Source organism: Acartia tonsa, chromosome 11, assembly GCF_053477335.1.
Source record: "Acartia tonsa isolate MP-2025a chromosome 11, ASM5347733v1, whole genome shotgun sequence".
In the NCBI taxonomy this organism is placed as follows: Eukaryota; Metazoa; Arthropoda; class Copepoda; order Calanoida; family Acartiidae; genus Acartia; species Acartia tonsa.
Genome location: NC_137270.1, coordinates 30366762 through 30383679, shown reverse-complemented (window position 1 = coordinate 30383679; position 16918 = coordinate 30366762). Strand labels below are relative to the sequence as shown.

General features: G+C 32.3%; 2 protein-coding genes across 6 annotated transcripts in view; one reads left to right on the top strand and one right to left on the bottom strand.

Moving 5' to 3' along the window:
- Window positions 1-9293, bottom strand: part of LOC145332949 (fibroblast growth factor receptor 1-A-like) — a 44333-nt gene extending 35040 nt beyond the window's left edge. For all 5 annotated transcript variants that reach the window (XM_080178066.1, XM_080178068.1, XM_080178065.1 and 2 more), the window contains exons 1-9: window positions 9165-9293; window positions 6986-7049; window positions 6489-6554; window positions 5886-5958; window positions 4820-4869; window positions 4229-4303; window positions 3219-3248; window positions 2512-2573; window positions 34-111 (exon numbers count right to left, since the gene is read on the bottom strand). In XM_080178066.1, the coding sequence (XP_080034192.1) occupies window positions 34-111; window positions 2512-2573; window positions 3219-3248; window positions 4229-4303; window positions 4820-4869; window positions 5886-5958; window positions 6489-6554; window positions 6986-7049; window positions 9165-9188 (522 nt within the window). In that variant the 5' untranslated portion in view covers window positions 9189-9293. The remainder of the gene's footprint in view (window positions 1-33; window positions 112-2511; window positions 2574-3218; window positions 3249-4228; window positions 4304-4819; window positions 4870-5885; window positions 5959-6488; window positions 6555-6985; window positions 7050-9164) is intronic.
- LOC145332951 (ribonuclease H-like) overlaps window positions 1-16634 on the top strand; it is a 135244-nt gene extending 118610 nt beyond the window's left edge. The window contains exon 11 of the mRNA XM_080178072.1: window positions 16625-16634. The gene's annotated coding sequence lies outside the window, so the exon portion shown is untranslated. The remainder of the gene's footprint in view (window positions 1-16624) is intronic.
- Window positions 16635-16918: the final 284 nt, after the last annotated feature.

Below are 16918 nucleotides of genomic sequence, written 5' to 3'. Positions count from 1 at the left end.
CGGTCGCCGAGAAAATTCATGATAAAAACCTACCGTGATAGTATGGTTGACAGAACCACATTGATTGTAGACAACACAGGTATAATCTCCATCGTCTTCCTCACGGTTAAACTAAAATACAAGGACATACTTAAAAACCACCTACATCAAAAAATGCCAACTAAGAGGTTTTTTTTAATTCTTGTTAATATCTAAGCATGAAAATTTGGCCTTTGCAGAGAAAAATAAATATAAAATATCATTATGAAATTAAGGTTATCAATATTGTACATAGACTATGTAAACAAAACACAATTAGCTTTGTTACGTACTTCAGCAGAGGCGTGCAGCAGGGGGTGTGTATCTATCTCCTGGCAAAACTATGTAGGGGAAGTTGGGAACACTTGTTTGACTTGAGTAAGTTGATTATGTGGAAAGCTATGAGGTTGTATACAGTCTACTGACAAAACATAACAACCCTCTTGTTACTACACTTTATCAAAGCCCCCCCCCCCCCGTTTCTAGCTTAAGAGTTGTGTCAAAAACCCCTTCTGATAAAACCCTGTGCACGCCACTGTACTAAAGTTGTTAGTAAATGCGTCTAATATTAACTTCTTATCAGGAACAGTAAAATTAATTTATGATGGTAATAGAAAGATCTATTTTTACTTATCAATACTTTAAATACTATTTACTTACTTTGTCAGTCAGACCGTCATTTATAAAAGATTTTGTGATTTTAAATTCCCATTTCCTTCTCTCACTACCTCACTTTTTATAACTAAAACATTTGCTCTCTAATTTGCTTTGACCATTTGTCAATCCCCGATATTTTTGTGCTTAGCTACTTATAAATGTTGCCATCCTTATTTTTGTATTTTTAAAAGCGAATCTTTAATCGTCCATTTAAAACATGCATATTTTTTTTACTTCTTTGACTAAAATTTTTTATGTGATATGATTGCAATGTTCATCTGGTTTTTGGAATAATGATGCCTAGGACAACAAGGTATAATATCTACTTAAGCGAAGCATCCTTATAATTAAACTATAAAAATGAATGCCTGTACTCAAACAGAAACCTGTATTTACACAGTTTGACAAAAAGTATCCTATTTTGTTTATACCTTTAAATTAATATTCTTCTTATTAAGTTTTACATTCTTCAAGTGTTCATGTTCGTTTGTCGTTCATTCTAATTTTATAACTTTACTTTAATGGATGTTGTTATCCTTGTAATAACATAGATTTGCATAGTGATATAATTCCCGCGCTTTCTTTGTGCTAATGTAAGGATTAAACTCTTATCATCCTAAAGATTTGTACAAAATCATACTCCTTCAATAAAACTACAATTGCCAAGTACGTAACAAAATTTTGCTATGAGATATTTTGAAGAAAAAAAAATATTTTGTTTCATGAGAAATTGTAAACAAATGTTATTTTGATTTTCTAAGAAGTTCTTATCTTATTATTAAGTTAAAGCCGTTATATGTTGTATGTTTTGCTAAACTTTATGCTTAGATAAAGTTTATACAAGAATTAAATGATAATCCCTAAGTTTTGGTCAAATATTAGGATATTTTTTGCTTTTGCAATAAAGCTTACAAAAAAAACATATTTACAGAAAAAAAACCAACGGTTTTTGGATTTAAAGGAATAAGTTGAAAGAAAGAAATTAAAGAAATATCTAAAAATATTTATCTCTACAAATAGTTAGGGATCTTTAGGGATAAGACAATGAACGATGATTTGATGTATATTCCAAATTTTGAATACCACTTTTGTAATTTCGTGAAATATATTTTGACACTGGTAGTTTGAATTAGCCAAACAGAAAGTTTTTGAGCCAACTAATGAGAGAATGTGCTTATAAAACTTTAAAGACCCTTATAATTTACAGTCCATTGTTCCCTCTTTTCTGGCAAAGTACATAAACAATACTATTTTTTATAAGTATAATAGATAATAAAAGAGTTAAAAACTTAAAATCAATTATTATCTTCTAATATTGAATATAAATAATTGCGTAATTCATGAGTAGACATTGGGGAGTCAAAACATTCAAATAAGGCCTAGAAACAAAATATGAATGAAGGGGGAGGACGGATGTGACACTTTTTAAAAACCAACACAATGGAACTCAACTTCAAACAGAGAAATAGCAAAAAGTTTCCTTAATAGGATAGATAATATGTAGAAGAACCAATAAGAACGGTACCTTGACTTTAGCTGCTGCCGAAATCAGTAATAGCTGGTGCCAAGTGTTAATGACTAAAGCAGAAAATCCACCGCTGTTTTTATTAAAGTTCCACATTGAAATCCTTTTTCTTTATTGGTCCGAAAAAGTCAGCTTATACCAAAAAACAAAATTAATTCGAAAAAGAATCATGAAACCTATACGTGATTTTAAAGTGTCGTTGGAGGGTTTATCTGCCCCCAATATTAATTAAATATATTTAGCTTTATACCTTATTTCTTTGAAAAAAAAGTAGCCCATCTACTTCCAACCTTCATGAAAAGTTATCTTACCTTAATTGTAAGTTTACCCTTGCTACTAATTTCTATACTGGAATGCATCTTCTCATTACTGTCAAACAACAAACAGTTTAAAATTACCTATCTATGATCTGATAGTTATCATTCATCGCATCGTATTATTAACAGTTTCCCGCGAAAAGTAAAATAAATAACTATAGTATCAGTTTTGTTGTAATGCCTAACAAAACAGGGAACGATTTTAAGATTTTATTTTATTTTTCACTGTATCTCACAACCGAGTTTAATCTAGAATAAAATCATTGGACAGGGGTGTATATTCTGCATTTATTTATTTTTTTTCCCCTGCTACAAAATTTTTTATTTTTCTTCCCCCCCTAGTTTTTTCTCACCAAGTAGGGGGAAAATGGAAAAATATTTAAAGAACTCTTATATTTTATTTATTTTATCCCTCCTACCACACATTTTTAAAAGTTTTTTTCATCAAGGAGGGGGGGAAATGGAAAAAATGTTTTCAGTTTTCTTAATTTTTACATTTTTTCCCCCTTCAACCACTTATTTTTTATTTCCCCCCCCCCCCACCCTGAGCAGGGGATCCCATGTAGAATATACACCCCTGTTATTGGATTCGGAGCCTTACTTAAAAAGAGTTTATAATTTATGCATAATAAATAAATATAAAAAAATATATGCTGGTTTTGCATTAAATTAAGAATTAAATAAAAGTTTGTTTTTCCTGTATTCTCTTGGTCTAACTTGGACTCCATCCTGTTCAAATCAAGGATTGCCAGATAAATGGATATAGGATATAAGTGGATATATTGACATGGGAAAATTTATCGCCAAATTAGCTTGCTAGTATGAATCTCATTTTCTGGTAAGTTCGTTCATCCAGTTGAAGAGGTGATGGGGTAAAGTGGGTTATGTTAGCCAGTTGCCCAACATCAAAAATCTGGCGCAACATCCAAGTAATAATATATCGATTGCCTGATATTAAAATGAAATAACAACAAGACTTAACTTACGCAATATTAACTTAAACACTTTTCAGTGTTGTATTACTGTGACGAAGATTCAAGATCTGATCTTTTACCTGACTAGACGCAGTCCTGCTCAAGATAATCAGGGGATACAAATATAACATGTACATTGTACTTTCTCTTACAAATGTTCATTGTGTACATATATATTTGTATTTCAGATAGATAGTCCACCTCTGGATATATTTACCTCACTCAGTGATAATAGAGTGACCGTGATACAATGACCATCACCAGAATCAGTAGCTGAATCTTGTCCGCGATCTGACTATTGTACCTTCTGCATCTACCATCCTGGCAGAAGGCCAGGTCATCACCCAGTGTTGATCGGACCTGTCATTGCAACACGATCAGGTAGTGACTTTATTTGACGTTAATAACAAAGATATAAAAACAATTCCATAATTTTCTATTAATCCCATGTTTCTTTCAAGATTATTTTCTCTGGCTGCAAAATATTTCATCCACCCCCCAGCTAGTTTTATCGCCCAAGAAGGGAAAAAAAAAGAAAATTCAATGCTCTTAATTTTATTCATTTCCCCCCCTCCCACATATTTTTCTTGTTTTTTTTTCACCACAAAAATCGGAAAACAAATTTCAGGACAGTTTATTTATTAATTTTCCCCCCTGTCACATATTTTTATTTCCCCCACCCCTTTTAGCAGGGGATCCCATGCTCTTAATTTGTTGACATCTGGCAACCCTTTCCTTAAACCATGCAACTTTAGCAGGAGGACAGGCCTCATGTTGACATCTCAGCTCATGTTTGTCACCACGGTGCCCACCTTAAAGTATAAAAATCATGTAAGGGAGTTTCCTTTTAAGTACAATTAGTTTTACATTTTTTTGCTTTGAAAAACACAGGGTGTCCACGCAGATAGGCACCGAAGATATAGAAGACCCCTCAGGTTTAAGTCACAAGGAAAATAACCCTTGTTTTCAATATATTTTTAAAAAATCAGAGTTGTTAGTTTCTATGCTCGCCTGGATCTTTGAGTGAAACCACCATTTAGTTCTAAAATCACTGATATACATATTTACTTTTTAGGTTTATGCAGGGGTGTATATTCTGCAAAATTGACTCTGCTTGGGGGGTTGGGTAAAAAAATGAAAAATATGTTGCGGAAAAAATGCAAAAAAAATTAAAGAAATGAAAACATTTTCCCCCTTCCTTGCTGGAAAAAAACAGGAAGGGGGAAAAATAAATACATTTGCAGCAGGGGGAAAAAATGAATCTCGTGCAGAATATACTCCCCTGGGTTTATGTTATAATTTTTATGAAATTTTATAGAGAACAATACCTGATTTTTCTATAAGTTTGTCCTTCTTCAGGATGGGTGGTCCACGAGGTCTAAAATAAATCAATTTGCATAAATATTTGAAGTAATTTTAAGCAGGGTGGGGAAAAGCCCAGGTTTTTTTTTAAAAAAGCCCAACCCAACCCGTAAAAACCCTTAAAACCCTGGGTTTTTAAGGTTTTTTTTTGGGGTTTTATTGGTTTTTTTTCATTTAGGAGTCAAATACATTTGATATATTGATGAAATATTAATGTTTATGTTGTTGTAGGTAAAAGGTAAGCAAGATTTCACAATAAAAAAGATAGATAATGAAGAAAGCTGGCATTCTGATCAAATATAAACCCTTATTAGCAACGGTGCACAAAATATTCTGTTAAGGGGGAGGACAGGTTAAAAGCTTCAAAACATGGAACCTCCTCCTCTATTCTTAAGCTGTCAACACCCCCCCCCCTCTCCCAGAAATTATTAAGGTCTTCCCCTTTTTACATCCCCTTAATAAAACCCTCTGCACGCCACTGTAACTATTTCCTTTCATAAATTGTTATGTTTTAGTTAAAAAAATTAATTATGATTATGTAATTTACACAATTTATATACCATCAATTAAGTAGCAAAGCGTTTTCTGAAATTAAGTTTTGAGAGAAAGTAATTTCACAATCATTTGAACAATAAGTAGAGCATCATTTATATAATTACTTCATATTTTTTTACGTTTTTTAGGTAAAATTTGCTTTAAAAAGTTATTAGATCCTAGTCTTCGAGTAAAAAGATGTTTAATTTGTAAATTTTAACGTGAAATTTCAATGTTTTTTTCAAAAACCCAAAAAACCTTGGTTTTTTTTCAATGGGTTTTTAAAAAAACCCTGGGTTTTTTTTTTGGGTGGTTTTTTTGTATGCCCACCCTGATTTTAAGCAGATGTTAAGTTCTAATAACAATGCAAAAACTCTAAAAATTACAGCTTGGTATCTTTAATAGAAGCCGAGAAAATAACCCCACCCCCATAGCGTTACGAACTGACTGACGGACAGACAACGTGAATTATAGAGTAAAAATAAAAAGAATAATTACATTGTAACAATCTGTCCTCCTCTTCTAACCTCACAGGGCTCTGGTCGCTTATTTTCATCATTTCCTACGCAGTCTAAAAAAACCAAATGGATGTACATTCAGAATATACATGGATACACAGGGAAAAAATTGTCGTCAATTTAAATTGCTAGTAAGGACCTCAATTATTGGTCAATTCGTTCTCCAATAGGAGGGAAGAGGATGGAGTAAAGATGGTGTATAGGGAAGGGGGAAGGATCATTAATTTAGCAAGCTACAAGTTTCAATTTATTAAGAGTACATGATAATATCGTATAACATCAAAAACAATCAAGTATGACACAATCCATAAATAAAATACCCTGACATACGAACAATAACATGAAATGAAGATCGGTAAAAGCTAATTCTATAAAAGACTTGTGAAAAATTCTAACACTATTCCCCATTGACCGAGGAATCACCTTTCAAAACACTAAATAATTGTCCAACTGGACCATCCATAATAGACGGGAACATTCAAATTGTAGAAAAGTTTAGCTTTTTAAATCTGTAGTTAAATTAATTTGTTTCGTTTAGACTTAATAAGTGCATTTGATAGACCAATATTTTAAAAATGTTTACCTAAATAATTTTCGTTTTTAACATAAGCTGAAAAAGCAGACTCTATATCTTGAGAATCATCTAAATCTAAAAATAAAATAAGTTAGGTATAATAAAAAAATCGCAAGGTCTTTTCGCCCACTAATGAGAATAAGAGTTAATAAAATCCTAACCAGCATAATTTTCAGTCAGATATACCCACAATTTCTTATAAGGATCCCAATTTACTTACAGATAAACCCAAATTATAGAGATCAGATATTAAGTTCAGGGATAAGACAATGGCCGATAAAATGATAAATCTCCAATGATAATATACAAAAATAACCCTTCTGTTGATTACAATTAGTGGTCAAAACGTTTGGACACTCAACTTAATAAAGAACCAATTCAATTCAACAAAAGTTTTAAAGTTAAGCCATCTAATAAGAAAACGTAATCATAGAAGTTTGGAGACTAGTGTAATAAATAGCCCAACGCCCCCTACAATCCTAAGGTAAATTATATATGAAAATTACCTGATAATTTGTCATCAATGAAACTACTTTCAGTTGAACCAAGAATGATAATTATCACAAATACCTAAATATAAAAAAGTTTTGTTAATCTTATGTTAATATTATATGTAAATACTAGCGGCTTCGCCCCTAGCCTCTAGGGGCTTTGCCCCAAGAGGTTTGATTAAACCAATTTTTCGTATTTTAGATTTAAAAGAAAAAAATTTTTTTTTGGGGGGGGAATTTATTTATTTTTTTTTTTTTTTGGGGGGGGGGTTAGTCAACTCCACTATTTTAATTTTAGTTTTAAAAAGAAAAAAAAAATTTTTTGGGGGGGATTTTTCATTTTTGGGGGGGTTGGGGGTGGCCCCCCCCCCAGAAACTAGTTATAAACCTTCCCGGGACCTATGAGAAGCTACCCTGTAAAGGAGAAAACGATCGGTTCAGCGGTTAGCGAGATCCTTCGCTACAAACAAACAGACAGACAAACAAACACACACACAAACAGACAGACATCGTTCTACTTTGTATTATAGATAGTGTAGATTTTTCCTCAAGAGTTTTATTAAAACTTGTTTATTAATTGGGGTGCTAGATCAAATCCTAGATTTTTAGGTTTTCGTTAATTTCTCTATTCCTATTAAAGGATTGACGGCTGAAACTACCTGGGATTAATATGCTCATATTCTACATATTTCCATCAAGTTTCATTAAGATTTGTCTATTAAATGTGGTGCTAGATCGATTCCTAGATTTTTAAGTTTTTGTGATTTAAAGGTTGCACGATTTCCCTATTTAATTAAGTTTAGTGATTATTGTAATGAGCCTCCCTAAGAGTTTAAGGCAATGAAGGAGAGGTTTAATTTAATGCACGATATTGATTTTCGGACAAAGATCTTGCAATACAGAGTTAAAATGTGACATGTCCTACAAAGTATGAGTTATCATTTCCATAGTATTTCAATTTAAAAATATCGCAAAACACTAACAGAAAAGGCCTATTAGATCAACTATTAATTAAAATTGAAGATTAGCTTCACTCCTATAACGTTATCTTCCATACGTAAAACAATCACTCAAGTTATTACGAAAATATTAATAACTTTTTAGAATAATTATGATTAATAACTGCTACTGTGTGTTTTATTACAATAAACAAAAAATGACTGAGCCTTTTTAATGGGTTCCTTTGTGTATTATCTACCCCCCCCCCCCCTAAAACATAATATATATTATATTGGGGGGGGGGGGGATTACCATTTCTCTTTTTTTTAAAGTAAAAAGGAACTTCAACCCCCAATGGATGACCGAACACTATATCTTTGTGAGATTTATTGAAAAACTTGCATAGTTTTTCTGCTATTAAAAAAAGAAGCGAAAGAGGACTATCCACGAACAAGAGCACGTGATTCTAAGTACCTTCCAGCATTGATCCGGAGTATTTTTTTCAGAATATAATAGGTCACTATCAATAATTAATATATTGATGAGAAAATTTATGTTTCACCACTTCAAGTTGAAGAAAAGTAAAAAATGTCCACCATTTTTCGTTAAAATTCTATCAAACGTTTTGTTGAGTTCGGGGTGTCTTTAATTGTCCATGTTGTCAAATGATAAAAATTAAAAAAAGTCAAAAGCACATTTACTATATCTCATATGTATGTTTAAATTAATGCTAATATGGATTAATTTACAATCTATATAACACGAGTATTCGCATATGTATCATCAAATATCCATTTTATTACAAGAATTAGCTTCATAAAAGTTTTCAAAATCAATTAAAATACCTAAAAAAACATGGTGAAACATAAATTTTCTCGTCAATATATTAATAATATATGGTGTCTTATTATATTCTGAAAGAAAATACTTAGGATCAATGCTGGAAGGTACTTAGAATCATGTGCTCTCGTTCGTGGATAGTCCTCTTTAAAAAGGAAACTACTATTTTTACTAGAATACTATTTAAAATAAGCAGAAGGGTTTTTCCTCTGTTTATTTATTACGAAATAGTTTTACTTCGAGTAAACAATGCCTCCGCCCACAACCCTGTTTCTTACCTTTCATTATGTTCAGTTTTTCACCGTCTGTATGTTTTTCATAGTAAATAAGTTAAGAATGATTTTTTCCCTTAAAAAAATGTTGTTAGTTTGTGTATGTTGCGCTGCTTTTGGATTTGATTGTCCTAATTTCTCACCTTAATAATATAAATTATTTCCATTCTTTCACTGATTGTATATTTTGAATTCTATTAAGTCTACATGATTTGTTGAATAATGTAGTCTTAATACAACTAACTAAAATTATTCATCTCTTATCTTTCTCTCTTTTAATTAGGATTAATCATTCAGTAATTCAACTGAAAAAAAGATAGGTATTACATCTAGGAGCTCTATATTTGAATATGTTGGGAAGGACATGACAGGGTCGAAAAATAGCTTTAAGCCATCCCAAGACTCTAATTAAAACAAAAACAGTTTAAAACCAACCACAGGAATAATAAAGCTTTCTTGAAATGGAAAACTAAACCGGTTAAGTGGTTTAGAAATTTTTAATCGTAGAAAGCTGTCTGTAATACGATGCGATATATAACTATTCAAGGGCTACGAATTCGTTTCCGCCGGATAGAAGACGTTTCTGAACCATGCTGAAAAAAACACAAGAAAACCAATTTCTCATTATGGAAAAGCCAATTTCCTATACGGGATCGGGATCAACTGTTTATATTATTAAATTTCTACTTTTACATATCCTTATAATGCCTGATTTTCTAATGGTATAACCCTATGTTGATAATAATAACATTATCAAGGATAAAAACATCCAAAAACTGAAAAAATATGGGATCTACTGCAGTTCACGGTAAAATATTGCTGGTAAGCAATATTTCCGAAAATCTATGAATTTTAAAGGCTGCTAGCTGCCAAACGGCTGAACGCACAGATCATACCCGCACACCATTTTAAGCGGCATAAGAAGGCCTACAAATAATCTGGAATAGCCAAGATCCAATTAGGTATGCACAGGAAAAGCTTCACTGAAAAAAAACGCGAAAAATAGGTCTTTTTCGCGCATTTCTCTGCACTGCGAGATAATTATGCATTATTGATTTATGACTATTCCAGATTGTTTGTAGGCCTTCTTATGCCACTTAAAACAGTGTGCTGGCATGATCTGTACGTTCAGCCGTTTGGCAGCTAGCAGCCTTTAAAATTCTTAGATTTTTGGAAATATTGCTTACCAGCAATATTTTATCGTGAACTGCAGTAGATCCAAAATAGGTTATCTAGTGCTTCTATGTAAAGTACGTGTCAGAAATGTCGTCATGCAATAGCCTATAATTAAACAGGGGTTGGTAAGTAATCATTTGGATTTAGTCATAATGGTATATACCTATTAGGTGTCCAGGTAGTTATAAATGTGAAGTACTTATTTATCGCACTGCACATTGGGGCAAATCAACCAAAAAGGGGATTTAATTATTTAGTACCCTTAAAATTCATCTCACAAAAATTTCATTTTATACTTTTTTGTAGGTAATTCAACAACAAACAAATTTGCTTTTATGTTTTTTTCTGTCATTTGAAAGGAACATGGAGATAAAGGTCATTTTATGAAGGTAGATAGAAAATTACCAGATTAACCCCTCCCGAAAATAGCCCCCCCTTACCCTATCCATCTATCTATCCATCAATCTATCCATCTATCTATCCATATATCTATCCATCTGTCTATCCATCTATCTATCCATCTATCTATCCATCTATCTATCCATATATCTATCCATCTATCTATCCATCTATCTATCCATCTATCTATCCATATATCTATCCATCTGTCTATCCATCTATCTATCCATCTATCTATCCATCTATCTATCCATATATCTATCCATCTATCTATCCATCTATCTATCCATCTATCTATCCATATATCTATCCATCTGTCTATCCATCTGTCTATCCATCTATCTATCCACTTATCTATCCATCTATCTTTCCATCTATCTATCCATCTATCTATCCATCTATCTATCCATCTATCTATCCATCTATCTATCCATCTATCTATCCATCTATCTATCCATCTATCTATCCATCTATCTATCCATCTATCTATCCATCTATCTATCCATCTATCTATCCATCTATCTATCCATCTATCTATCCATCTATCTATCCATCTATCTATCCATTTATCTATCCATCTATCTATCCATCTCTCTATCCATCTATATATCGATCCATCTATCTATCCATCAACTATTCATCTCTTTATCCATCACCTATCAATTTATCCATCCATCAATCTATCCCTCTATCTATCCATCCATCTATCCATCTGTCTATCCATTTACTTATCCATCTATCTATCCATATATCTATTCATCTACCTATTCATCTACCTATCCATCTATCTATCCATCAACTATCTTGAATTTCGTGTTTAAAATGTCTAATTAGGGGTTTTGGTTATCAGAGCAATATGAGAATTTTTTAGTAGCGCAGCTACCCTATCACTAGCTTTTTGGGCCCTTTAAAGTGTAACTAGGTTAATTGTAGTCCGATTTTAGTGTTCAAAGTGTCAAATTTGGGGTCATGGAATTCATTTCAGTAGGAGGGGAGGGGATGGTGTAAATGGGGGTGGATGGGGATCCTTATTTTAGCAAGCTACAAGTTTCACTTTATTTTTATGTTTAATAAATCCATTATAAATGTGGGCATGATTAACATAAATTTTTATTAACTAATATCTATATTCATAATGATATTATGATTCTTGTTTACTGTTTCTATGTACACTAGCGGCTTCGCCCCTAGCCTCTAGGGGATTTGCCCCAAGAGGTAATTAAACAAGGATGACAACATCCATGAAAGAAGCGAAGCTCTGAAATGGAAGGACAAACGAACATTAACACTTGTGAAGTGTCAGAACTGAATATTAATGCATGTCTATACAAAATTGTAATAAAAACTGATTAAATACATGTTACTGTTTAAGGACATACTGACGTTTTTAGGACTTGATTATAGAGATGCTTCGCTTATTACAATAGACGTTATTGAAATAGGAATCAGTATTCAAAAAATCAGATGAATAGGATATTTTTAACATTCAAAACCATTATTTGTTGTCAAAAAAGTAAAAATCAGCCTATTATAAATGAGTGTACGTACTCTCTGGTAACGATTATAGAGTTGCTGTGCTTTCTAAGTCGTACCTAACTGTTGTAGAAATCAGCATGAAAAGTTTGAGATCGATAGGACAATTCTAGCCTGTTTAAGTTAAGTAAAAGAGCTAACTGTACCAGACGTACGGACGGACCGACCCTAATTATAGAAATATGAAAAAATTTAGGGGGATTTTTATTTTTGAAAAAGATATTTAAACAACCACAGGACCAGTAGATATATTCCCTGAAGAGTAGAATTCAATCAGTTTAGTGGTTAGCGAGATCTTAAGGGATGGGCGGACAGACAAACAGACATCAAGCTACTTTGTATTATATATTAACACCTAGGGATCTAAGGAACAAAACAATAACCGATTAATATGTACATCCCCAATATTGATACATATTTAATAAATTATATTACAAAATTATTTGTCTGTAGATGACAATTAGTGGTTGAAAAGTTTTGACACTCATGTTAATGAACCAACCAATAAAAAATCAATTAATTTCCTGTTCTTAAAGTTCTTATGCTAACGAATATAAAAACGTTATTATAAAACTTTGAAGTTTGGGGACTAGTGTAATTAACAGTCTCCTCCCTTTCTAAATAAAACTGCTGACTTTAAACATGAATACCCTGTAACTTCATAATTTAAAAACAAAGCATTACCAATAGACAGACAGAAGACTACCTGCTAATTCCAATTTAGAATGATTATAAGAACCTCACGTTATTTGCATATTAACTTTACCTTTCCGCAGTGAGGTAGGGGACATTGGGCTGTTTATAACACTAGTCCCCAAAGTTTTACAGTTGTGTGTTCAAACGTTTTAACTACTAACTTTAATCTACACAAGGGGTAATTTTGTATATTATCATTGGGGATGTACAACAATTTATTGACCTTTGTCTTATCCCTTTAGATCCCTGATATTTGTAATAATCTATAGAAACGATTATTTAGTTACATTAAAACATCAAACATAAAGAGGTTTAGATTTAGGTTTAGCCTCCCCCCCCCCTCTCCTCTTCATCATTAAGTGCAATAGAACTTGAAAATATTTATTATTAACTTTAATTCTAAGTCAGAATAAATATTTCCCAATATGTCTATGTTTTTGTGTCTTTTATTTATTTGAATTATATCTTAAGTTTTGACTTTAAAAGTGCATTTAAACGCCTTTTCTTACAAGCTTTTCGTGCACCAACGTTCAGAAAACGGGCTAAAAACCCCTACGGGGGCGCGGGGGGGTAAATGAAACCAGTACTGGCGATTAAAATATGTCTTTGGGTAATCAAATATCGTTTTTTTAGCCGGCGACACCCGGCGAAAACGTGTTTCCTCTTACTGTCTTCTTAAATGTTGATTAAAAAACAAACAAATAAAAACTAAAATCTTGACTTCAACTAGAATTATTTAGGACTAATTTCTTCAATTTGTGTTTTTTTCTTTTATACTGTCAAAATATATGTAATGCATGACTCATCAGAAGTTATTTTGTCTAATTACGTTAATTCTAAGAGATTTTATAATACTTTTAAAATTGTTGGTGAAACACAAAAAGTATGCCTTTTTCTGTAAGAAAATTTTTGCATTTCTTGACTTCCATGCATTAGAATGCTTACTTAAAAAGCGTATTTTTACGATTCCTTTGAAATCTGATGTACATTGGGTATGATAATACTCATAGAATGTTTAAAACTTGATTTGGGGGTGGTGAATTGTTGCCCCTTGTTGCCCCTATGTGCACTGTATAATATTCAGCTTTCCGCGGATATTACACTGAAAAAATAAAAGATTAAAACCAGATTTGTTAGCCCCGAAGGGCCGAGGGCCCGGACTAACAAAACTACCTAATTACTATCAATTTTCCTTTTATTATTCATGGAAAATTGTCTACACTACGATGCACAACCGGTTCTAATCCCGCGTAAAATAAATTATTGAATAGCTACGCTACTAATAATATAGTAAATATAAAAGATAAATAAATACCCCTTATCTCTAAATAATATAGCACATAATAAAGGATGACGATATCCATAAGTACGTAGCGAAGCTCAAAAAGTCATTGTTGGAAATACGGACAAAGGGATTTAAAGATCAGATGGTTATATATCAATGGTTATATATCTAACATAAAATGTAAAAATTAAAAATTACGAAACACTTAAAATTTTGTTTAATCATGCTGATTGTTTTGTAGCATGACTGAATGACTAACGGATCAACTAAATTATTTACTGAATGCTTCTTAGTGAATTTAAAAAAATCATCCGTCCAAATCGTAAATGACAGAGAAAAAAACCTAGTTTACTTACGAACATATCAAATTATAGAGTAGCTTCGCTTCTAATATACCTAACAATTTTTAATTAAGTTAAAAGTAGTAAGATTAAAAAAGACGACTTATAGCTAAAGACATTAATAATATGGTAGATTATAAAAAAATGCCTAAATATACTACACTATGTGCCCAGGCAATGCAAAAACTCCAAGATTCCAAAAAATGTAATTTTGGATATTGACCAATTTTATAGTTTAAGGTTAATCTTTGTCATATTTCAATTTGAGAAGGATTCCCAAAGCAAGAGGTGAAAATATCAATTACTTATGATTTTACAGCCTCTAGAAGTAGCCTACCTAGATATTTAGGATTTTGTAATAAAGCCTGACTATTGAAATTACATTTTATATGCAAACTTTAAATTATCGTCAAACTACCAAAAATTGAGCTACAGTAATATATTATACCTTTTTTGAAAGCTTAATGAATATACTATACGATTTTAAATTAATTTTTATACGTTTACTTCTAAAACTTATGAAAAAATTGATGTCAAAGCATTCCCTCCTAAAGAAGCAGGAATTATAATATTTTGTCATAATACTTTCAACTTCAAATAGTTTGATCTTTTTTCAGCTAACGAGGCCGCATATCAGACCATTATACATGTTTAATCAAGGCACTCGGTGAATGAATCCCGTTGGTTTCACTGGCGGCCTCGATAGCTGAAAATTTTTTTTTGCACTTTTGTAGGAGCAGTCGGACCCATTTTATAGCAATTTTAACATAATAAAGACGAATTGAAATAACTTTTTACAAATCATTTTATCGTGATATTTATAGTTCTCGATGCAATTTTTTTGTATACAATCCCTTATTCTTATTGCTTAAAGTAAAGGATATCCTTGCCCCCCCCCCCCACCACTGGAGGGTGGGAGGAGACCCCCCATGCACACCCCTAGGAATATTTATTTAAGCTATGTTATCGAACCTGTTGCTTCTTATCAATCAACATTCTTTTTAAATCAAATGAATATCATCTTAAATGTTTCAATTTGATAAAACTATAACCTAATCCACCCCGTATACACGCTCTAAAGAAATAAAAGAGTCAGGCAAACTTGTAAAGAAACTAAATGATTTAAACCAATTTGTTATTAAATGTATATTATACATACATAGAGCCTATGAGTATGAAGGCCTAGGGATCTAAAGGGATAAGACAATAACCGATAAATTAATGTACATTACAATTAGTGGTTGAAAAGTTAAGACACTCAACTTAAAAAACAAACAAGAAAATGTTATTATAAAACTTTGGGGACTAAAGTGATAAACAGTCCAATGTCCCCTCCCTTCTTGATAAACGCCCTATTGCAGACTATCAATCCTTTGATTGCAATGCCTTTGGATTAAAGTTCTTAGTGCTTTTGTGGTGATTTGTGATAGATTTGTTTTTATTTTCAAAACAAGGATTGTTTTGTCTATACGTAGCGCAGCAATAACAAGTAAAGGGGGGGGGGCGAAAGTGACACTTTTTGAAACCAAAACTAAAAGTCAAAGGAACTGAACTAAAAAAAGAGTTACAGGTCTGAGATTTTGCATGGCAGTTGCTTTATAGGGGTACAATATGGAACTGTGAAGAAACGGCGGCGCAACCGCCGAAAACCGCCGAGAAAAGGCAAAAAAATTTCGGCGGGAAACGGCGGTTTTCGGCGGTTGCGCCGCCGTTTCTTCACAGTTCCATAATGTACCCCTATAAAGCAACTGCCATGCAAAATCTCAGACCTGTAACTCTTTTTTTAGTTGAGTTCCTTTGTTGACTTTTAGTTTTGGTTTCAAAAAGTGTCACTTTCGCCCCCCCCCTTTTTTATGAATAGTACAGTAAAATGGGTTATAGGAAAATAGAAAATTATTTTACAAAATGTTATTAACGTGTTTCCTTTTTATAGTCAGTAATTTCAACAAATCCAGGGATCTATGGGGATAAGTTAATAGCCAATAAATTGATGAACTTCCCCAATGATGATGCACAAAATTACCCCTTCTGTAGATTACAATTAGTGGTTTAAACGTTAAAATTCAGTAAAAGCCCCTAAAGTTGTTAAACCAACGGATAATAAAACGTTATTATAAGATTTTGGGGACTAGTGTAACAAACAGCCCAATGTCCCCTCCTTCTCTGCAACAAATCAATTGATATATAAGTATAACATTGATAATTCATTTGATTTAAGCAAAAACCTATAATAATACATACGAGAAAATTGTTTTAATTTCCAGAAGGATCTCGTATACACGTGGACTTAACGCCCTAACTTAACAATTTTTAGGGTAGCTTTTATTGGTCCTTTATTGGCGTAAACCTAAAATTAAACAAGGGGAGGGGGAGGTAATAATAGAATTTAACTGTCATTTGAATAATTAAATATGTCTGTCTGTCAGTCTGGATTAATCTAAAAATATCTTACTATCTGCTGGACCGA